At 51.9% G+C, this 21,151-nt stretch overlaps 10 protein-coding genes across 10 annotated transcripts; 4 read left to right on the top strand and 6 right to left on the bottom strand.

Moving 5' to 3' along the window:
- Window positions 1–18: 18 nt before the first annotated feature.
- On the top strand, window positions 19–1,158 carry N7498_009521 (putative DNA repair protein Rad1; the record flags this gene model as incomplete). The annotated part of the gene is made up of 1 exon (XM_058456577.1): window positions 19–1,158. One exon carries the CDS (start codon window positions 19–21, stop codon window positions 1,156–1,158), a length of 1,140 nt encoding a protein of 379 aa, XP_058303476.1.
- Window positions 1,159–1,519: 361 nt separating this feature from the next.
- On the bottom strand, window positions 1,520–5,657 carry N7498_009520 (MRX complex DNA-binding subunit; the record flags this gene model as incomplete). The annotated part of the gene is made up of 4 exons (XM_058456576.1): window positions 1,520–1,528; window positions 1,580–5,353; window positions 5,419–5,509; window positions 5,590–5,657. 4 exons carry the CDS (start codon window positions 5,655–5,657, stop codon window positions 1,520–1,522), a joined length of 3,942 nt encoding a protein of 1,313 aa, XP_058303475.1.
- Window positions 5,658–6,268: 611 nt separating this feature from the next.
- N7498_009519 (GATA transcription factor LreB) lies at window positions 6,269–7,481 on the top strand (the record flags this gene model as incomplete). Its single annotated transcript, XM_058456575.1, has 2 exons — window positions 6,269–7,385; window positions 7,438–7,481. 2 exons carry the CDS (start codon window positions 6,269–6,271, stop codon window positions 7,479–7,481), a joined length of 1,161 nt encoding a protein of 386 aa, XP_058303474.1.
- Window positions 7,482–8,092: 611 nt separating this feature from the next.
- N7498_009518 (uncharacterized protein) lies at window positions 8,093–9,222 on the bottom strand (the record flags this gene model as incomplete). The annotated part of the gene is made up of 3 exons (XM_058456574.1): window positions 8,093–8,567; window positions 8,625–8,924; window positions 8,984–9,222. 3 exons carry the CDS (start codon window positions 9,220–9,222, stop codon window positions 8,093–8,095), a joined length of 1,014 nt encoding a protein of 337 aa, XP_058303473.1.
- Window positions 9,223–9,967: 745 nt separating this feature from the next.
- On the top strand, window positions 9,968–11,358 carry N7498_009517 (FAD-dependent oxidoreductase; the record flags this gene model as incomplete). Its single annotated transcript, XM_058456573.1, has 3 exons — window positions 9,968–10,345; window positions 10,400–10,800; window positions 10,902–11,358. 3 exons carry the CDS (start codon window positions 9,968–9,970, stop codon window positions 11,356–11,358), a joined length of 1,236 nt encoding a protein of 411 aa, XP_058303472.1.
- Window positions 11,359–11,633: 275 nt separating this feature from the next.
- N7498_009516 (metallophosphoesterase family protein) lies at window positions 11,634–13,397 on the bottom strand (the record flags this gene model as incomplete). The annotated part of the gene is made up of 3 exons (XM_058456572.1): window positions 11,634–11,898; window positions 11,951–13,326; window positions 13,383–13,397. 3 exons carry the CDS (start codon window positions 13,395–13,397, stop codon window positions 11,634–11,636), a joined length of 1,656 nt encoding a protein of 551 aa, XP_058303471.1.
- A 373-nt stretch (window positions 13,398–13,770) lies between these two features.
- N7498_009515 (putative Phosphoserine phosphatase) lies at window positions 13,771–14,832 on the bottom strand (the record flags this gene model as incomplete). The annotated part of the gene is made up of 6 exons (XM_058456571.1): window positions 13,771–13,910; window positions 13,980–14,128; window positions 14,193–14,495; window positions 14,554–14,630; window positions 14,679–14,692; window positions 14,745–14,832. 6 exons carry the CDS (start codon window positions 14,830–14,832, stop codon window positions 13,771–13,773), a joined length of 771 nt encoding a protein of 256 aa, XP_058303470.1.
- Window positions 14,833–15,047: 215 nt separating this feature from the next.
- Window positions 15,048–16,491, top strand: N7498_009514 (tRNA (adenine-N(1)-)-methyltransferase; the record flags this gene model as incomplete). Its single annotated transcript, XM_058456570.1, has 4 exons — window positions 15,048–15,150; window positions 15,201–15,347; window positions 15,396–15,466; window positions 15,514–16,491. The coding sequence occupies 4 exons, from the start codon at window positions 15,048–15,050 to the stop codon at window positions 16,489–16,491; spliced, it is 1,299 nt and encodes a 432-aa protein (XP_058303469.1).
- Window positions 16,492–16,633: 142 nt separating this feature from the next.
- N7498_009513 (acylglycerol lipase) lies at window positions 16,634–17,983 on the bottom strand (the record flags this gene model as incomplete). The annotated part of the gene is made up of 4 exons (XM_058456569.1): window positions 17,892–17,983; window positions 17,696–17,750; window positions 17,561–17,630; window positions 16,634–17,459 (listed from the first exon to the last, which is right to left on the bottom strand). Exons 1-4 carry the CDS (start codon window positions 17,955–17,957, stop codon window positions 16,634–16,636), a joined length of 1,017 nt encoding a protein of 338 aa, XP_058303468.1. The 5' UTR covers window positions 17,958–17,983.
- Window positions 17,984–18,643: 660 nt separating this feature from the next.
- On the bottom strand, window positions 18,644–20,959 carry N7498_009512 (CCR4-Not complex 3'-5'-exoribonuclease subunit Ccr4; the record flags this gene model as incomplete). The annotated part of the gene is made up of 2 exons (XM_058456568.1): window positions 18,644–19,827; window positions 19,900–20,959. The coding sequence occupies 2 exons, from the start codon at window positions 20,957–20,959 to the stop codon at window positions 18,644–18,646; spliced, it is 2,244 nt and encodes a 747-aa protein (XP_058303467.1).
- Between the last annotated feature and the right edge of the window lie 192 nt (window positions 20,960–21,151).

The following is a 21,151-nucleotide window of genomic DNA, read 5'->3' as shown; positions in this document are numbered from 1 at the left end:
CGATCCCAAGTTCCCACAATGGAACCACTCTTCACCGGTGTCTCAAATAACGCCCACCATCTCTACACCCTACTCTCCTGCATCGGCTTTGCCTCCAGAGCTACTGTTCAAATCACCCCCGATGGACTTCGCTTCTCGGCGGAAGAAGGACGTGTGCTCCAAGGACTGGCTTTCCTCGACAAGTCCCTCTTCACCAGCTTTACATTCAACGCCTCGACAGACACCAATCAAGATATATCCGGCCATGACAAGGAGCCAGAGGTGGCCTATCCGCACTTCGTCGTCTCCCTCGCTGCTCTCCTCGAGACATTGAAAATCTTCGGCATCAATGACCTCTCCGAGCCCAATGGCTTCCGTGATACAAACCTCCCACAAACCAACCCGGTATCAAGTGCATTCACTGCACCAGCCTTGCTGATGGACCGATCTTGCACACTCCAATATGCATCCCACGGCGCTCCCCTCAGCATCGCCATCACGGAAGCAGGTGTAAAGACTACCTGCGAGCTGGTCACCTACGAGCCCGAAGACAACGAAAGCGACATTCCCCTACAGCGTGACGCCATCATCATGAAGGTCATCATGCGCTCTGCCTGGCTCCACAACGCCATCGGCGAGCTCGACTCCTCCACCCCAATTATCCTCAAGTTATCCGCCTGTGCCAAGCGAGAGCCGTACTTTGCTCTCTCCGGTGCTGGCGGCCCATTCAGCGAATCTACCGTGGAATTCTCGGTTGATCAACACAATGAAGTCGGACCTGATCAATCAGGACAGTCTCAGACACACAAGGTACTAGCCGATGACGGATCCTCGCGAGCCCGTGCGACTCGGACAAAGATGGTTCCGACTGTCACCGAGACATTCCTTGTTGCCCCGCCGTCTTCAATGGGCGATCGAATCAAACAGAACTATCGATTTGCACTGATCCGCAAAGCTGCCCGTGCCATGTCCGTCGCCAACAAGGTCAGCATTCGAGGTGATCGACAAGGTGTGCTAAGTCTGCAGTTCATGATCGAGCTTGACGATAATGTACCGGCTGGTAGACCTGTGGGTGCGGGTGTCAAAGCTGTGGGTCCGGTGTGCTTTGTGGACTTTCGTTTTGTGCCGCTTCTGGATGAAGAGGAGGCTGAGATGGACGTAGAAGTCGATGATGAGTAGCTAAGCTCTTTACTTTGAGATACCTCAAATCAATTCATTCAGGAACAGCCATCCTATGACAGCACGCTCAAAGCTGTAAAGTGTTGAATGTAGAGAAATTGGAGGGCGTTGGCGAATGGCTAAGGAGATAGAAAGACAATACATTCTGTACATTAGAGATGAGGATGAGCTACCCTGGTGGTGAAGCAAAAGGTATCAATAAATCATCTTTCCTGAACGCCTAAATGTAAAAATGCTTCGTGGTATTTGCGCCTGTAAAATGAAGTTTTGCCGGAAATTTCCTTCCCGTATGAAGCGATGTAGATAGTAAGATGTGCAAGAATATGCCGGCAAGTTGAGATAGCCTAGGCCGTAGAGGAAATTACATGACCTAGAGTTGGATTAGTATGAATCAATAGCAGAATCTTGATTTCAGACATACTTCAGCGATAGACTGTCTCTCGATAATCGACTTCTGTCTCTCGTTCCGTGAGACGCGATAGTAATAATCACTAAAGTCTCCGCATTGCATATGGCGTAGGAACTCTTCATCGTGGGTAATAACAATCAACTGGAAGTTGGACTGCTGCTGACGAGTCCGAATAATGTCATGCAGCGACTCTGCAAGAGAACGGATATTGTCGCGGTCCAGGTTAGTGGTCGGCTCATCAAGCGCGATAAGCCCACAGTTCACGCCGAAGCACTCGGCTAAAGCGAGTCGAATGATGATACTAGCCAGAACCTTCTGACCGGCACTGCAGCGGCCTCGCATGTCCATTTCTGCGCCTTGCTTGACCATGCACACTCGGTAGTTGTATGATCGATTGCCCTTGGCATTCTCGTTGTCGGATCGGATCAGAATCATGTCGACATCCGTTCCACGGTAGGTCTTCTGCCAGAGCTCGCCGATGATGGAGTTAATCTCTTCCATCTTCAAACCGTGGTAGCTCATGATGGCTTTGTCAAGGGCACCTCCGTAGCGAGCGAGGTCCTCCACCGCCGCTTTGGTGGTCTCCACCTTGATGTGTGCTTCCTTGTACTTTGAGGCTGCATCCTTGTAGTCTGTGTTCCAATCCGCCAGGAGCTGCATGAGTTGATCATCCTTGGACTTCATTTCACCCATTTTGCTGGCTTGCTTGGCAGCAATGGCATTGTGTTCCCGGGTCCAGCGCTCAGACTCCTGTTTGAAACGGCTGCGGTCGACTTCGGCGTTTTGCTCTTCCAGTTGAACGACTTCTGCCAGGACTGTATCGAGTGACCGTGTAGCTTGCCTGTATTGCAGGTTGTCGGAGTACTGTCGCTTCGTATTCTCGCTATCCTTAAGCTGGGTGGAAATCTTGTTGATCTCTCTCGTAATCTCGCCCTGCTCGGTCTCGAGCTTGCTGATTTCCTCCTCGATTAGGGACAGCTCTTGTTTGCTCCGCTCGAGTTGGCTTGGACCTCCCCGTTCGTTGAACGAGTTTATGTCTTCGTTCGCAAGATCGAGTTGATGAATGTTTTCGGAGAGGCGATTGATCTCATGCTGCAAATCTCGTTCCCGGTCTTCAGACCGCTGGCTGATATCATCGTAGCGGGCTTGAGCCTGAAGTAATTCGGGCGTCAGGCTTTCGATATCTTGGTCGGCCTTCTCGATTGCTTCGCGCTGTTGAGAATTGAGTTTCTTGAAGTCCTCGATCCGGACAAGCAAATCAGCCTTCTTCTCAAGCTGGAATTTGGCGTTGTTGAGACCGTCTCTCACGTCTCTAAGCTGAAGTTCCAAATTATTGATCTGGGTTCGACTCTGATCTCTCTCGTTCGTGAGCTTTGTCAGAGTCTTCTTCAGCTCTCGAGACTTTTCACTGGTTGCAGAAATCTCATCCTGAATGTCTTGCAAGGTACGGGTAGCAGAAATGTTCTGTTCATTGGCAGAAAGCTCCTGAATTTGAGAGGCGATACTCTTGATATCAGCATCGTATCTTGTAATTGTGCTCACGGTCTTGGAAAGAGCTTCAACATCTCGTTTGCTCTCCGACTTCTCACTGACTATGCGGTCATGAGACTCAAGCTTTTCCAGAAGTTGGTCTCCTTGCAAGTCGTATTCTTGCTCTTCTTTTTCCAACGCTGGAATATCGGTCTCTGAAAGGCGAACCCATGTATCGTAGGCCGCACTAGTCTCACGGGCAGCGTCGAGGTCTTTTTCAAGACTATTCAATATTTCATCTTCAGCGTCCATAGTAGCCTTTTTCACCAAAGCTTCCAGCTTTTTGGTGAAGTTCTGGAGTTCCGTCTCATTCTTGAAGGGCCGAGTGCATGTACGGCAAACCTTGTTCGTTTTTGCTGCACTGAGACACTTCGTGAGATATTCGCCCATGCCCGCGTATTGATCGGCGTCTTTACGAGCCATTTCGTACTGCGCCTGTCGCTCCTTGACAATTTCAGGGTACTCGGAAGGCTCTGCATCCACTGCCTCCTGGATTTCCTTCGCGCAAACATCGAGCTCCTTCTTTCGCTGTTTCAAAGTCTTTTTCGCGTTGGCGAGCTTGAATTGAGCTTGTTCCAGCTCTCGGCTAACGCCATCACGATCTCGCTCAGCATCAGTGACATGCTTTGATTCTTGATCGACAGCCTGTTGGAAATCACGCTCCAATGTCTGAGGTTGCCAGTCGGGGCCAAGAACTTTAGCGAGGCGGTCTCCATGAGCCCCCTTCATTGTCTGCAAGCTGCGCTCTTTTTCCTTGACTTCCTTTTTGAGATGATCCAAGCGAGCAAGGTCACCCGCTTTCTTTGTGGATTCGATCAATTCAGCATTCAATTTCGAGTTCTCGTCCTCGAGGTCTTGGATCTGCGAATTGATATTCCGAATTTCTTGGTCCCAGGCAGCGTTTTTAGCTCGTTCTTTGGTGTGCTCAAGATTTGAGGTAATATCTTCAATCTTAGCTTCCAGGGAAGCTTGAACACCTTCATCGATCTCGATTTCATTGAGTTTCGCTTGGTAACTTGCTGATTCCTTCTCGTTGGCTGCAATCTGTCTCTTGGAGGCGTTCTTGGTCTCTTGAAGGGCGGACTTTCGCTGCCCGATTTCATTCAGGGTTTCTTGAACTTCACGAAGCTCCCTCTGGGCCTCGCGCTTCACTCGGTCGAGTGTCTGGTTGTGCTCTCGCAAAAAGCGCCGGATTTTCTGCATGAAGGCATCGACGGCCGATTGATCCATATTGTCGTCGAGTCCGCGAATGTTGTTTCCGCGGGCAATCTCGCTGATCATATTTTGCCGTCTCTGAACCTGTCGCTCGAAGTTGGCCTTGTCGTTCTCGTATTTTCCGTTTTCGGCTTGTTTCAAACCCAGCCTGTGACGAGTTTGTTCGATTTGTTCCTTCAACTGCATGTATGTCTCCTTTTGGGTCTCTTCCTGTTGCTGGTACTCGACTTGTTTCATTTCGAATTGTTCCAGGGTGGACTCGAGCCATTCGTCCGAATCATCAAGCTCAACCAGGTGCCTTTTCAGGTTGTCGATAGTCGTCTGAATGCTTTTAGCTTCGATACGCTTGCCCTCCAAGGCACCCAGGACTTGCGCATAGCTCTCTGATTCTTTCCAGGCTTTGTCGGCCAGATCTGCTACTCGCCGCATCTCTTTCGACATTTGCTGGGTTTCCTCTCGCAATGCCTCGATCTCATCTTGCAACCTGACGGACCGCTTCTCTGCCCGATCGGCCTTATCCTTGTCTTCTTTGGCGTGCTGCTCCATGATCTTGTACTTGCCAAGTTCTTCGTTTTGTTTCTTTCGCAGGGCCTTGATATTATCAATAGCCTTTGTGTACTTTAAGGCTTCGAAGATCTCGTCGAACTTTTTCTTGAGCACAGATGGCTCACTCATTGGCCAGAGACTCTCATCCTGGTGACAAAAGATGACGGAGTCCAGGACAGCTTTGGAAACGCCCAAGTACTGCGGCATGATCTGGTCGAGCTCAGCTACTCGCGAAGATATGGACGTGCGCTCTCCATTCTTGATCATCATCAAATTTCCCTCCAGTGTCTTTTGTTGTCTCGTAGTCTTCTTGACCGTAAGCTGGAGGCTGCGCGTGGCCACCATCTTCGCGCCGGATGTGCCCATGAAAGAAAGCTTCACCTGAGCAAGCACCTCCTTCTCACCGCATAGCTTGGGATCGTGGATAAAGGCACCGCCTTTGCTGTTCGGAGGCAGATCACCCGTCGTCGCATATTTAAGACACTCGATAATGGTCTAAGCCAATGTCAGCTTGCGTGTTGCACCCTCCAGCCGGCTGCTCCCAGCTACCGGGACCATACCGTTTTTCCAGATCCATTGTATCCGACGATCAAGGTAAGAGGGGCGTGAAATTGTATGGTCTCGCTGCGCGTGTTATCGAAGGAGCGAACTCTAGAAGCAGAGTAATTTGGTTAGCATCCATGCGGAGTCGCGTCAGATCGGGTCATAGTGGTCCAGAATGAAGTACATACCCCAAGATTGAGAGTTTATCAATTTTAGCTGTCAGTCGAGCTATGGTTAGATTTGTACCCGAGAGCATACACAGTTGGCACACCTACACCTGCACGTCCGTTAGCAATGATATCGAAGCGGAGAATGATCTGCACTCACATATTGCCGGTGAGCGGAAGCCCGGCTCGGCAGCTTCAGTCACGGTGTGGACAGGGAGAACAACGGCTCATCCGGTATGAAGGCAACGGCTAAAGGACGAGGGCTCAGATCGCGGGCCACTTGTGATGCATCAACTTTCTCCACTTCGCGTGGGTGCGACACGAAGTCACGTGGGGCGGTGGCTGATTAAATGAGAGGCGACTCCACCAGATCGTCGGGACGTGTGTCAAACCAGTTGGCCGGCTGTTATTTCCTGCTTTCCCTCACTTTCTTCTTTCCTGGATTCCAGGATTCCAGGCCTTGTGTGTAAGAGGCACCGGAAACGGTTTTGAGTGCCCCGATACTACTTTGACGCCCCGTGTCCGAGGCTTGGATATGATTCTTCCCCCTCCGTATCTATACCGATTACCCCTCTATGCGTGCGGAGAATGCGCCTAGTGTCTGCTTAACCTTGACTTCGACGGCGCAATACCACTGCCAGCCTCTTTCCCAGCGTAATCTCGCAGCTGGACTCGTCTTCCTTGTACGCGCTTCGTCAATATGTCCCGGAGCCACCAGCAGCCTGCCTACACCGGCATGGACTTGCCCAACCCGCTTCCACGGCCCAGCTCCGGTGAAGGCAACCCGGGCTACATGATCGAGCAACAGAACATTCCAGGATCTGTTGGGTCATATGCGATGCAGAAACAGCAGGCTGGATACCAGAGTCTACAAAACGATCCAGGTTGGATTGAACGTGTCCTGGCGGAAATGAAGGATATGCTGGTTCTACTAAACGCCCAGGGGCGCATCACCTACGCATCACCATCTTCGAAGCAAATCACCGGTCGCGCGGCAAAGCAACTCGAAGGCAGCCACCTGAGCCAATACATCCAAGAAGACGACAGGCCTATTTTCTTGCGAGACATGGACGACGCTGTCGCAAATAACCGGGCATTCCGCACCCATGTACGATTCCAAAAGTCGAGCAATACCTACTGCCTGGTAGAGATATACGGACATCCGCACATCGCCAGCCAGAACGCATCTCAGGGGAGATACGCCTCTACTGAGGAGCGATGCACGGGCTTCTTCCTTATGTGTCGGCCTTATCCCACGAAGAACTCTCAGCTTCTCGACTCCTTCCTGGAACACAAGATCGAGAATGCACGTCTAGTGCAGCAAATTGCCAAACTCAAGCAGGAAGAAGAGGAAGAGGCGAACTCGAGCCGCTTGCCTTATCCCAAGATTGAAGAACAGAAGTCGCTGATCGACAATTCGGCCACCGCACAAATCATTCTGAGTGATCAGGAATCGAGCGAGACCGTCGCTCCGAACTCGAACTCGGAAGATTCTGATAATAACTCGGGCGACTTCTTCGATAATCCTCCCCCAAATGAAGGAATATCGCACATCGACGGCATCGAAGTTATGACCGGTCTCTACTATGGTGATGGCGAACGATCGCAGGGTCTGAGTACCGGCGTGCGCAAGGGCCGGCTGGTTCACTGCGACATTGACATCACCACGGCTGCAGACCAAGCCCGCAATGCCCAAGAAGGCGACAGACGCAAGAGACTCAAGGGACAGCACTCTTGCAGTGACTGCGGAACAGCCGACTCGCCCGAGTGGCGGAAGGGTCCCAACGGGCCCAAGACGCTGTGCAATGCCTGTGGCTGTAAGTATCTGTCATATTCCTGTCATATGGAGTTGAAGCTGACGAACTCTAGTGCGCTGGTCCAAAAAGGAGAAAAAGCGACAGGAATCTACCTAGCTTCCCCTATTTATTTCCAAACTGGCAGGCTCTCGGCAGCCGAAGTTTGTGTTCTTGTCTTTCTTCTCTCCCCAGTTTGCGATTTCGCGTCAAGATACCCTTTCAGCTGCTTGACCCATTTAACTGCGATCGGTTTCCCCAAGCCTCGGTATTCCAGGCGGAGTTGATATGAGCTTGACCTTGAGCAGCCTCATGCTCGATATTTAGCACGATTGATGAAATTATGACAGTGTTGCAATGTCCACAATTTTTGATGTATATATTTGGTCTCAACTTCTGGGCTTGTCTTCAGACGTACCAGCATTCGATAATATACGATTACTGAAATTACTTGTTTTTGCGTTCCAATGATAAATAGTTCATTCCAATGATAAGGTGTTAAAAATGACGTCTGCTATGTTTCAGGCGCAATGATCCCTTATTCAAACGCCGTTGATATGTACTTGGTTTATTTTGATGCTTCAAAGCCATTCAAAAAGGGCTTGAACTGCGTGCCTACGTGTCACGCTGGGAGACTCAAAATACCCTATAAGAAAGGACAGCAGGATACATGGAAAACAAAAGATGGTATCAGGAACGCAGATCACAAAAACACAATCAAGCTCGATGATTCAGTTCTTGCTTGCCTTCTTCGGGGGCGGAGGGAAGTACATCGATGACGCTGGTGCCCCGAGCTCCGTAGTCGTTATACGCGCTGGCATTTGGGGCGTGGACACGTTGGAGTTATTCCGCAGTGGAAGATCCGATGATGTACTTCCATTGTTGTCACCGAGTCGGTTGAAGCCCAAAGTGCGCCGGGTGAATGGCGAGACGGGGGCTCCGTTCTTGACGTAGCCCGTTGCGGCCGTGGGTGGGAAGCCTGGGGTACGAGGTACCATACCATGATGCGGCATGAAGCCTGGGTTCATGTGTCCAGGTGGAGGTGGGCCTGGGGTCAAGGGGATCATGCTAGGAGACTTGAGGATCTCTTCTTCGAATTCCTTTTCGATCTTCTTCTCTTCTCTCTGCTCCAGAATCTCTTCGCGTTCCTCCGGGGTGATGAAGCACGAATGGACGCTGATACAGAATTCCACAAAGTAGACGACGCTGCGGAAGGCGTTAGTCTTGTCTTTGTTGAAAGAATGGCAGGGGTGTTTGGCATACATAATGATAACGCAAACGGCGAAGAGTGATTTCGCCTGCTCGCAATACCCGATATTCGACTTGTGGGCTGCGACGCTGCAGCTCTTGGTAATATACCAGGGCGGTCCGGGTTGGGGGTGGCTGGGATCTGACATGTCACTTCCTGCTTGAAAGCTTGCCGACACAATGTAGATGATCATGATGGCTCCATGAATTGTTGCAGCGATAGGAGGGAAAAACAGGTGCATGCAGTGGATAGGGAATTTCACGATCAATAAGAAGGTGCTCAGTACTCCAATGACCAGGTTGTAGTTGGTCAGGCTATCTCACTGTCAGCTATTGTTTCCTGAGTTTGTAGGTTGGATGCGAAGGCGGCATACAATGATGACCACACCATAGGCGCTTTGTATGGCCGGTAATTAGCAGCGGCGTAAAGAGCCTCATCGGGGGCGCTGTTGAAACCATTGTCTGCACCATCCTGCCATAGAAATGTCTGATACAGATTGTGCGATGCGATACCCGTTAGAGTCAAGAAGACGACCGTGATCGGGAACTCGACGACCATCAAGTAGAGGGTCACTTTATAGTGACGATGTTTCCTGGGGAAGAAGAACTGCATGTTGACGGTGGTTGCGCGAATGTGGGCAATTAGCGCCGAGTACTTTTCGCTCTGAGAAGGCGGTTGGGTTGGGAAGCCGCAAATGTATTAAGGAAGCGAATCAACCAGACCGGCTGGCTGAGGCGTTCAGTGCTTCGCATGTAAAAATCCAGACAAGGTCTTCGCACCGAAAGCAAGAAAATCAGGAACACTCGAGTGCGGGTATGGAGGGCGTTAGATATGAGCTCGAGGTCTCCCCGGGCTCCCAGAAACCGCAGTCGCCCATCGCACCAGCACAGAGAGGGGCACGAATCAGCAGCGAAGCAGGTTGCAGCAAGCCCTGGGGGTGTTTCTGAGAGCTGCATCTGGCCAATGCTAGATGGCCGCAAAGCGCCAGAGCAAGCATTGGGCCAGGGCTGTTGCACCAATGAGACGGGGGAACGGGGGATGAGCTGCCCGGTCGTCACACACTAGTTCATCACACGGGCGGATCTGCACGGTGGCACGGTGGCTCCGCATCACAGCGATGCCTCAGCACGCTCGAGCTGCAGGAGGCAGGAGTCGAGATGCCTGGCGAAGCGCCGTGGTGGAGTTCGAGTCGTTCCCCGTCACGCCTGGTGATGTGCCATGCGTTTATTCCAAGGGTTGTGGTTGCATACATATCCATATGATGATTTTGCATTTGACTCAGGCAATCCTTGTAGAACGGTAGAATGGAAAAACACTAAAATGGAGAAAAGCTCAAAGAGGACAATGTTCTATGTTGATGTTGAAGCAGAAGTCATCGAATCAGGTGGGGCAACTCTTACTCCGCATCTCACACCTGTGCAACATTCCAACGTGGAAGCGACCTTGGAGCTACTGGGATTTTGATCCTCCTGCTCTCCAGAGGTACTTTCAAACCCGTCTCAATCAGATGAGGGGTTTGCGACTGTGCCGACCAATCCTGCGATCTGCGCAACGAAGTTCCCAGCGTGCCATCACAGGCACGGCCCGCAGCATGTCCCAGCGCGAAGACTCGATTCCGCACGAATTGCGCACGGCGGCCGAACCCCGGCAAAACCACCTGTACCCAGTGCGACTGTCACAGGTGGATCAAGTCAACCCCTCAATCCGCCTGCTACGGTTGGCCCTGCCGGATAGTGTATGTCCCTTCTGTCACTGGCGTTAATACTCGTGATAACCCACCCATACACAGAACTCCTTGGCTTATACTCACCAGGATGATAAGAAACAGCCATTCATATTTCTTCCCGGTCAATGGCTAGATGTTCATATCCCCTCTATTGCCGCTGCTGGAGGGTTTACTATCACTTCCACGCCGGCAGACGCCCAATTGCTGTCGTCGCTGAAGTCTCCCGATCCACTACTTGGCGCAGAGACTAGTGCACCTGCGTCCCAGGGAAAACCTTATGTGGAATTGGCCGTCCAGAACTCCCCCAGCAACCCACCAGCTGCATGGCTATGGAGACCCAAAGATGAAATCCTTGGCAAAGAAATCAACATCCGCGTGGGCGGCAGTTTTGTCTGGCCTCCTACCGGAGTAGATATACAAAAAGTCAAAAACGTGGTTTTCATTGCCGGCGGTGTTGGTATCAAGTAAGCAGTTCCATTCGTCTTGTCATTTCTGTTAGCCTCGGCGTGCGCGACCTGTATAACCCGAGGATCAAGATTCTGGAGTAAATCTGACAGGGATTTAGTCCGCTTATTTCCATCCTCACCCATCTCCATCAGACTCAGTCCTCTCAACCATTGGGTGTGCATTTTCTGTATACCAGTCGGCTTCCCCAGGGACATGAGAGTGCGTCTTTAGATACGGTTCTTGACCAGGTTCTCTTCCTTCCACGACTGCGCCAGATCATTCGATCTCAGGCGCTTTCACGGCGCCTGCACATTTCCCTAGATCTCTTCCTCACTAATTCAATCTCGGATCTTTCCGTCTCTTCTTCTCCCACTGATCTCAAGATCCACTCACGAAGGATCAATGAGAATGATCTTGATGCAGCAGTCGTGAGAGGGGATGGTAAACTTGATCCTCAAGAAACAGTGGCTTATATATGTGGACCACCTCAGATGACAGACGAAATAGTAGAATCACTGAAGAGGGTTCTTGGAGTGAATGGAGACAAGAGAGTATTTTTCGAGAAGTGGTGGTAAAAGGCCACACTATTCTAGTGTTAAATGTACAGGTTAGATAAAAGCCTACTCGATACGCTTTAGACAACATTCGAAGAATTGAGACGAAAATATGAAATATTCAATGAGAGATAGACACCTTACGGACGCCGACCTTTTGGAGGCAAAAGGGAAAAGGGATGTAAGTATATGTACAGAGGAGAAATGAAAATGGACGAAATCCTGAACGGAAATGACAGAACGGCAACAGAAGACACTCTCGCCGTGAAGAAACAATGCTAAAGTAGAAAGCTTCGTTAAGATGCTTCACTTGGACCCTTGACAGCACCGCCGTCGATGATCATCATGTCGTCAATCTTGGCTTCTGTTTGTCCCCACTCTAGGCGTTTGTAGGTCGTGACACGGCCGGGGCCCATGTCGAATTCGAAGAAGCGAACGCGCCGGACGTAGTCGTTGTAGCCGCCGTAGCCACCCAGGCCGCTACCGCCGCCGTAGCACATCCATAGAGAGGGCTTTTCGTTTGCATCGGGCTCGAGCATACAATAGTCGTTGACATGGTCACTGCGTGGTGGTTAAAGTCTGGAAGCCCGGGTGGCATAGAGGGTGTACTTACTGTCCGCAACTAACAAAGAGGACGCCCTCTTCTTGGAGGGCATCCTTGAAGCCGGAATTGAATCCAGGCGCTGTTGGAGCCTCATCCCACTGGCCCTTGAAATATTTCCCGCTGCTCCGGTACTCGGGCAAGGGGATGTGGATGAATGCCAAGTTCATATGAATGTGAGAGTATTCCTGATGCTTCCTCCGAAGGCCCTGAGCGGTGTTCTTGAACCAGCGAGTTTGACTCGGCTTGATCCAGTCGTACCCTCGGAATTGGCGTTCATCGGGGGAGTACGAGTGGGTATCAAGGAAATAGAAGGTAAGGGCAGAGTGCGTGCCCTTGCCGCGGTCGAGAACTTCGACTATATAGTTTCCGACTCCGTCAATGTCTTCGGGGCCAGCTGCTGCAAGCGAGTAGGGAAGGTCTTCGTAGATGGTCATGAGTTGTGCTCGGCTCAAGTCGCCTTCATCGTCGTGATTGCCGAAAATGACGGTGTAAGGGATCTTGCGGTCGACAAGGAGTTGGACGCCCTTGAAGACTGCGCTTTGAGCGTCAGGTGCTGTCTCTCCGTTCACCTGGTCTCCGCTTAAAACAACCATATCGGGCTTCTCCTCATCAAGCAGTCGTTCCACGAATTCCAAGGTTCGAGGATCGGCTTCGCACTTGTGGCCGGGCGCATGCTCAGCCGGAACAGGGTCACGACAAGTTCCGAGACCCGTGCTTAAGTGTAGATCCGCCAGCTGCATGACCTTGAACTTTCCATTCTCGTTAATTCTGGGCGTAGGTTTCTTGGTCTTGGTCGGGTTCCCCCGTCGAATGCTGAGACGAGTCTCCAGCTTTTCTGTCCAGCCATCCAGCAACAAAGGGGTATCTTTGACTTCCCAATTGATACGGGGGTCCACGGCATCCGCACCGAAAAGAACATCGATGTATGTCACCGCATTTCCAGAATCGCTCGCGTGGCGGGAGGCTGAACGCTTCAGCCAGATACCACCCGGTCGCGGTTCCCAGGCTTCGACCTCACCCTTGGGACTATACTCAGTCGGAGGAGTGAGACGACTGATTTTCAAATCGATAACGACCTTGTCATCCGCAGTCAACTCCTCCTCCTTCTTCCGCTGGAATTGAATATAGGCAGTCGAGGTCCAGCCCGAGCGCAGGTAGAGGTCTTTTTCGATGCGGTACCAAACATCCGGGTCGAGTTTGCAAGTGGAGAATGGGTTGATCGATGAACATTGGGTAACGGTCACATCGGTGATCACGTAGCCAGAGTAGTGCATCGGAAGGTGGCCATGAATGGAGTTGGGAAGGACACGGAATCGATTATCGAGTAATACGACCAAAAGAATCACAAAGGTTACTAGTAAGCCGAGCTGAACGCCCGTTCGGACCTACACAGGAAAAACACATTAGTCTGGCGTCTCAGAATTCCACAAAGGAGACGTACGAGCCGGCGAGCCATGATGTAGTTGATATCACCCTGGCAAGGACTTCGAAGATAGTTGAGAGGCGCAGTGTCGCATTATGTCACCCAGAAACAAAGGGAGGGTGCGATCCAGGCCAAGAGAAGACCGGCAGATTTAGGTCAACTCATAAAGCCATGGAGCCTTTCGATGTAGATGGGAAAATGAGAGTTGTTTTGGGGGAACTTCGAGGTCGACGCTTGGACCCGCAAGGCGGTCGGTCACTCTCGACTCCTGAAGACTCTCCGCTTTGATCGTCATGATGGGTTCATTTCTATTGGTACTTTCTATTACTGACGATCCGGGGTACAAATACTATTTCAGACCCCCGTTTCGTCCTCTATATGTCCACTTCTATATGGTTTCCCGTTCTTACGCGCTCTTGGCCCTGACAGCCACCTGACTGGGCGTCACCTTACCGTCGAGGATATCCTGAGTGGTTGACAGGATGGTCGACCAGTTCTGGAAGGTCGTGTAAGGCATACCTCGGCGCTGGCAGAAGGTCACAAGGTCTGGAACGGTGTCAGTTTTGGATGTCGGGCAGGGGGAGTTTGGGGAGTTTGGGAAGGTCGGGAGGTTACCTTTGCCCTCCTTGGCAAACAGGAGGTTGGTCTCTGCCGCGGCCGACAGGTCGGAGACACCATCACCGGCGTACAGAAGAATCGGGCGCTCGTTGTCGCTCAGAGCAGTGTAAGGCTTGATCTCGATGGACTTGTCGTGGCCGAAGTGGCTAGAAGGTGAGCGTGAGTATGCTGATCGGATATGCAGCCAATTCGCACCCGGTAAAGACCTACCTCTGATCATGGAACTCAATCTTCCAGCCGCCCTCGCTGTTGATATCCTTGCCTTCCCGGGTCACCACTTGGTTGGAAACAATATGAACGTGGCTGTCGGGCTTGTGGCCCAAGAACTCTTCGAGCAGAGCGCTAATGACCGGCCGCATGCCCCCGGACAAAATGACGATGGGCACGTTGTTCTCCTTGGCCCAATAGTAGAACTTCTCGAAGTATGGGTCCAGCTTCATGTTCTTCTTTAGGATCTCGATACACTCGTTGAACGGGGTCTTGATGCTGTCGAGCATTTCGCGGAAGGCATCCCTAGAAGACAAAGTACGTCAATTATCAATACATACAACAATGTATGTCTCCATCCTACCGGAAACCAAGAGTCTCGGCGAGAACCTGCTCGTTCAATACCTGACGGCGATCGCGGCCGAAACCGAGATTATCAATCTGCGACGGTCAGTCTGGGAAGAGCGCGAAAAGACATAGGACACGGACCATATGGTCATTGCCTTTGAATACCGTTAGCCTCGGACTCTATCCGTTTAACCAGGGCATACCCACTGTCATCAACTGTAATCGTGCCATCGAAGTCGGTGAAGAAAATCAACTTCGGCTTGGTCTCCATGTACGGAAGAACGGTAGACCCCATTGTGACGGAATAGAGGATCGAAATTTGGAAGTCGGGACTTGTAGATGGCAAGAGAATGGGAGGCAAGAGCGTGAAAAAAGAATATCGAGGGGTCCGGTGAACCAGCGAGGGGAAGCCGGGGATCAACATGTGGGTCAATCATGGCGCCGGAGTGGGTAATGTTCGCCGCGCCCAAGATTTTCCCGTTCTGGTCATTTTTAGCCCCGGATTCTGCGATGGCTCGTGTGTTACAATCTCTACGGCGCGTCCTAGGTTGGTCTGCGCCGTCGACTGCTCCTCGCGCTCGGTCCGTTGATACCGATTTCTCCATCTTTCGAGGTGCGCCCATTGAGGATCTTCGCGCTGAGCTGAATACTGACAACGCGCAGAGGGCGATCGGGCCGTGTTGCACACCAAGCAGCCTTCATTGACGAAGCCATTGACGAAAGGTAGCAAGACAAGTCTGCGCCGGGGACACGTGGATCACGATCGCATCATTGGGAGCCGGGTGAGGGATGCTGTCCAGGCACACAAGGGTAGGAAACACCGACGTTCTTCTGGGCGGAGAACTAATCTCTTTGCAGGTCCAGAGCTTCGATTGAGCCTTCCAACGTTGGAAGAATATGTTGCCTTGACCCCTCGACATGTGACGCCGGTATGCGCATCGCCCATGCGAATCAACCCAATTGCTCACGCCGTTAGATCTACTCGCATGATGCAACCCTGATCGTCTCCCTCCTCGACATCCATGTCAATCCTCCAGCCGCGAACGAGAACCAACCTCCGCTAGAGATTCTTGAGTCTGGAACGGGGCATGGTTCCCTGACTTTACACCTGGCACGCGCCATCCACGCGGCCAACACAACTCCACCTCCTCAACCCCGACGATCTCAGATTCAGTTCGTCGAAGACCGACTTCAACGACCCGGAGAGAAGGATTCAGAAGACACACAGTCAGCCACGAGCGTTGACTCTACACAACGGGAATGGGATGCGTGGCGAGCACAGCGGGGCGCCATCATTCACTCCGTGGATGTCTCGTCCAAGTTCTCAGCGCTAGCTGAGCAGAACGTACGGGGCTTCCGCCGCGGTATATACACCGGTGATGTTGATTTCTACGTTGGTCCGGTCGAGAATTGGGTCGCCGAGCAGAATAAACGTCGTGAAAAGACCGGTGTCCTGGCTTCGCTGACCGGTTCGCGCTCAGTTGAGCCCTACCTGTCTCACGTCATCCTAGACATGCCTTCCGCCCATCTTCGGATTCCTCACGTGGCTCCAATCTTGAGACGAGATGGTATCCTGATCGTGTTCATGCCCAGCATCACTCAGGTCGGTGATTGTGTGAAGATCATGCGCCAGCATCGACTGCCTTTCTTCCAAGAACGAGTCGTCGAGCTCGGCATTGGAATCAGTAGTGGCCGGCAATGGGATGTCCGTCTTGTGGCTAAGAAGTCCGGCGCTGACCCTTCATCTTGGGGACCTTCTTCCGAGGTGGATGAAGCTACTCCAGCTGAGTCTGATGAGGCAGCCACAGATAATGCCAGCGAGGTCCTTCCTCCCGAGGAATCGGGTAAAGAAGATGACATGGTCATGATATGTCGCCCCAAAGTCGGCTTGCGCACAATGGGCGGAGGCTTTGTTGGGGTTTGGCGACGCATTGAAGATCCACCTGCTAAGTGATCTCTCTCCTCTCCGAGGTACATATGTATCGTCACCTGTAAATTAGAAACTTAAGAGATAGACCAAGACAATTGTATAATAGACATGGATATATAATCAGACGCAACACCCGAAAAAGGATGCTGCATCAAACACTGCCAATTCACAGCTTCGCCTTCTTTCCACTCTCGGCCTCCGTCTCGCCCGAAACTGGCTCATCCTGTTGACCACTTTCCACTTGACTTTCACCCAAGCCAGAGACACCACCGGCCACAGGAGGACATCTCGCTACCACCCAATCCGAGAAATCCTTAGTGAACCTTCCCGTCGTCTCAGGCAATTCCACATGCAAGGTATGGAAAGCACCCTCGTACTGACAAAACGTAACATCTCCTTTATCCCCAAGCCTCTTCACAAATGCCTTCGTACCTTCAAAGCCAGTAACACGGTCACAAGCCCCGTGCCCAACCCACAATGGCAAAAGCCCGGCCCTCTCATAAACATCCACTCCGACCTCATCCAGCCACAACCCTCTATCCAACATCCCCTTCAAGCCTTCCAGAGTCCCAGTATCATGACACAGCTCATCAGCCTTGTAACTCTCCACTATCTGCTTATCCCGCGATATCAGTTCCGGATCAAGCGGCGTGTGCCGCTGCCACCGTGGGAGGACCCGCGCTGCTAGTCTACCTGCTACCAGGGTGATTTTCCACGGCTGGGTTGACGGGTCCAGCGTGATGAGCGGGCCCCAGACGAGAGCGCCGAATAGTTTAGGCTTGCTGGCTGTGTGGTAGGGTGACTCTGGGTGGAGGATGTAGGTGAGTACTTGACCGCCGCCCATGCTGTGGCCCGCTAGGAAGAGTGGGGTGTTGGTTGCTTCGGCGTGTACTGCGACGCTGGCCAGGAACGAGTGCATGTCGGAGAGGACTTGCGCGGTGTCGCCGGTGTTGCCACGGTCTTTGCGCGTTTTGACTGATTTGCCCCAGCCTCTGTTGTTGAATACGGTTGTTTAGTCGTAATGTACAGAGTATCGGGTTATCGAGGAAGCTGGACAGTATGTTCCTGCTCCTCTAGACGCCGAATTACGTACCGCTGGTCAAAAGCTCGAACCTCAATACCGGCTGAGGCCAGGCTTGGGAAGAAGTCGTAGTAGGCATTGCCTGTGTAGTTATAGATGAGTCGCTCTCCAAGATGTGGATGTAGCTCTTGTTTCCGGTAGACTCACAGTGATCACTGAATCCATGGACAAAGGCCAGGACAGCCCGAGGTGATTCATTTGGCTATTAAAGAAGATAAGTTAGCTTCGGACGTCTTCCCGCCAGGAAAGGCCAATAAATGGACGAGTCTCTGGAGGGTTCCCAAGAGATGTGCTTCTGATCTCTAGTGACGATCGCTTCCCTCAAACAAGCAGAGAAACAAACCTTCCAGGTCTTGGTATAGAGCTGCTGCCCATCGGGCAGTGTATGAGTGCCTTCTTCAGTAGTCATGATGTTGGTACAAGGTAGGAAAGGAAGAACACACTGCTGACGGGTTATTTCATGTGTCAGACATGTGATGAGGCATCACCCGACGCTAGTACATAACAGTACGAATCTACATTTCGGCAGTTCAAGATGGAAATAGCCACACTCTATTCTCGATAAGGCACGGCAGAAACAAGTACATGGATCAGAAAACTCCCTTCGCCGGGCAAAAACCAAACAAGCAACCTCGAGTCCTTCGGCCACCTGTTCCACCTGAACACCAACCCGCACTAAGCGTCGTGAACCCCAGATGACGTTACAGATTAGGTGAGATGAAACCGAGAAGATATCAGGAAACCCCAACGTGAAGAGAACAGAGATGAGAAAAAGCAGTGAGGGTGGAGAAGGAAAGCGAGACTGCCACGCCGTTTACCACTTCCCCCAATCGGGATTTCGACTGGAGGATACGTTTCAACAGCACGGCAGGAGATAGAGGACAGCAAGGCAGGAGAGAAAAGGAAACAACTTCATAATCACGGTGAAGAAACGACAACAAGAAAGATAAAAAGAAGACGAGACGAGACAACAAAGACAGCGAGCTAAGAACCCACCGCTCCAAAGATTCCGAGATAACAGTAAAGGAAATGGGAAAAAAGAAAAACCAGACTAGACAAACACCCGTCTCCCAAGACGCGAAATGCTCCGGCCCCTCAGTGTCGTTGCGGTCCAAAATCCGCTTCCACAACCTTACCCTTTTTCCCCTTAACGGTAAACTCCGCGAATAATGCAACGTGATCACTAGGAAAATGGAAATTGGGGAACCCGGGTACCCGGCTGAGGTAGTCCTTATCTACCTCTCCCAACAACGCCGACACATGAAGTGTGTTGGAAGTGTACCACACATAATCAAGGATATCCTTGAAGTCAGGAGTGTAGTTGGTGAAGCTCAACTCCCCGATAGAGCCATAGGCCGACTTGAGCTTGAACGGATGCGTCATACCGACCTTACTGAGGTTACCGTAGAGGCGCTTCTCAAGTTCCGGATGCTCCTCGACAAGTCGACCGGTGTTGATCAGGGTGTACGCCGCCGACCCAGGCGAGGAGTTGAAGTCACCGCACATGAGAAGAGGAATTTGGTCACCGCTGGCATACTCCGCTGACGGTGCGGGCTCCACGGTGGGCGTGTTCTCGCTTTCTGCTTCTGAGAAACGGAATGCGGTCTTGTCGGTACACGCAGGCCATTTGGCGTATTTGTCCGAAAGTTTCGTGAGTTCTTCCATCAAGATGGCAGTCTGGATGAGCTTGACGTCCTTGAATGCCGGGTCCCAGTAGAGATGAGCATTTACAATAATGAAACGTGCTCCGGTTTGGCGGTTCTCCAGGAAGATGACAACTGCGATGTGATCTTTCTGCCACAGCCGGTTGTAAATATCATCCTGACCCTTGGCATCGGGCCGTCTGACAGCGGTTTGACCAAAGTTGATCAACTGTTTGTCCAGCAAGATGTATTTGCTTCCCTTGAAGAACGTGGCGCAACCGTCGACATTCTTCGCATCATCCTCCTGCATGCCCATCGCACGCCCACGCGGCCAAAAGACACCTTTGTAGTCATTGTAAGCAAGTTGTTCTCGGAAAAAGCCGTTGTAGCTTCCTTGATCAACTTCCTGAAGACAGACAATATCCGAACTGTGAGATCGTAATTCGTTAAGGATGAGTTCTCGGCGGAACTCCCAGGAAAGAATGCGGGAGGGGGCGTAGCCGTAGTGTGACTGGGTGGCAGAGGAATCGCAGAGGGTGTTGTAGGAGAGGACCGTGATTTTCTCGGTGGGGCTGTTAGTCGAGCTCGCGGTTTCGTCAAGGATGACCCAATCTCGATCGGGCGGGGGCAGGTGAACTAAGGGGATAAAAGATTAGTCAAATCCAATTCACAGATTTTCAAGTTGAAGGTTCAATGTAATCGACTCACCAGGCATCTCTTCCTTGAGGTACTTGATCAGTGCCTTGGTCCCATCCTTCATGATCTGAGACTTGAGAACATCGTTGAGAGGGTTGCCCTCAATGCCCAAAGTGTCCAGCCGATACAAGTAACCCATCTCATAGGGGAGTGTGCGGATGTTGTTGTCGAAAAGGTAGAGCTTCTTGAGGTTTGACAGCATGCCGATCTCTTCGGGCAGCTCAGTCAGGTCATTGCCAGAAAGATCGAGGTGAGTTAACTTCCGAAGCTGACCGATTGCCGGAGGGAGCGCTTTCAGCTTGTTGTGGTTCAGGTACAGCTTCTCAAGGAAGCCGTAGCTGAAAAGCGAGGTAGCCATGGCCCGCAATCCTTGTCCACCGAAATCTAGCGCATTCCAACCTTGCCGAGAGCCCGGCTTCCCCGCGGCAGTTCCATTGCGTCCATCGGCCCCTTGTTCCGACGCATCTGCATGACTGGGCATAATTTGTATCCCCTTGGACTGCTGTGCCATGACGCGGGCATAGTAGTGAGGGGAATTAGCCTGTCGCGACTCGGCAGCAAGTTGAAGCTGGTGCTGCCAATGCTCGTTCATCGAGTCATCCATATCATCATCCACCGCGTTCGGCGTGCCATTCTGGAGGTGGGTCGGAGTGAAGTGAGGAGTAGTCGTGGAAAGAGCGCCGCCGGAGAAGTTGTTGTGATGAGTGAGGGTGTGCGCGGCTTGGGCGTGGTGCGTGTGATGGTGTGGTTGCTGGGCATGGTGGGGATGATGACTTTGCGACTGAAACTTGGGGATTTGCATTCCAAACCGCTGATGGGCTTGGCCGCTATTCATCATAACATGCTGTCCTTGATGGCCCTGGCCATACATGGTGAATGGATTCAAGGAGGCCGATTGGTTTACAGGAGGCGATCGAGATGGCGAGGGGGTTTCGTGGTTGAATTTCAGTCGCCCCGGAGAATTGGTTCCGTTTTGAAGGGTGTGTCGTTGGTGCGAGTGCTGCTGCGGTTGCGTTTGGAAGAAGAACGGCCCGGCCCCAGGCTGCTGGAACCTGTAGGTACCATCTGCCATTTAACGGGGCAGACGAGACCTTGTCTTATTTCCCTGGCGAAGAACCGGGGGGTGGGCACGCGGCGACAGGATCGGAGTGGAAGAGATGAGGAGAGGAGTAGCGGATCGGATACGGTCTCTTCTCTTCTTCCACATAGAGTCCTGAGGCAGAACGACCCCGTCTAGAAGAGCACAATTGAGGGGTCAGTGGCC

The sequence above is a fragment of the Penicillium cinerascens genome, assembly GCF_028974065.1.
Source record: "Penicillium cinerascens strain IBT 15544 chromosome Unknown scaffold_4_segment0_segment1, whole genome shotgun sequence".
Lineage (NCBI taxonomy): Eukaryota > Fungi > Ascomycota > Eurotiomycetes > Eurotiales > Aspergillaceae > Penicillium > Penicillium cinerascens.
The sequence above is the reverse complement of the archived record's forward strand: the minus strand, read 5'-3'. Positions and strand labels throughout refer to the sequence as shown.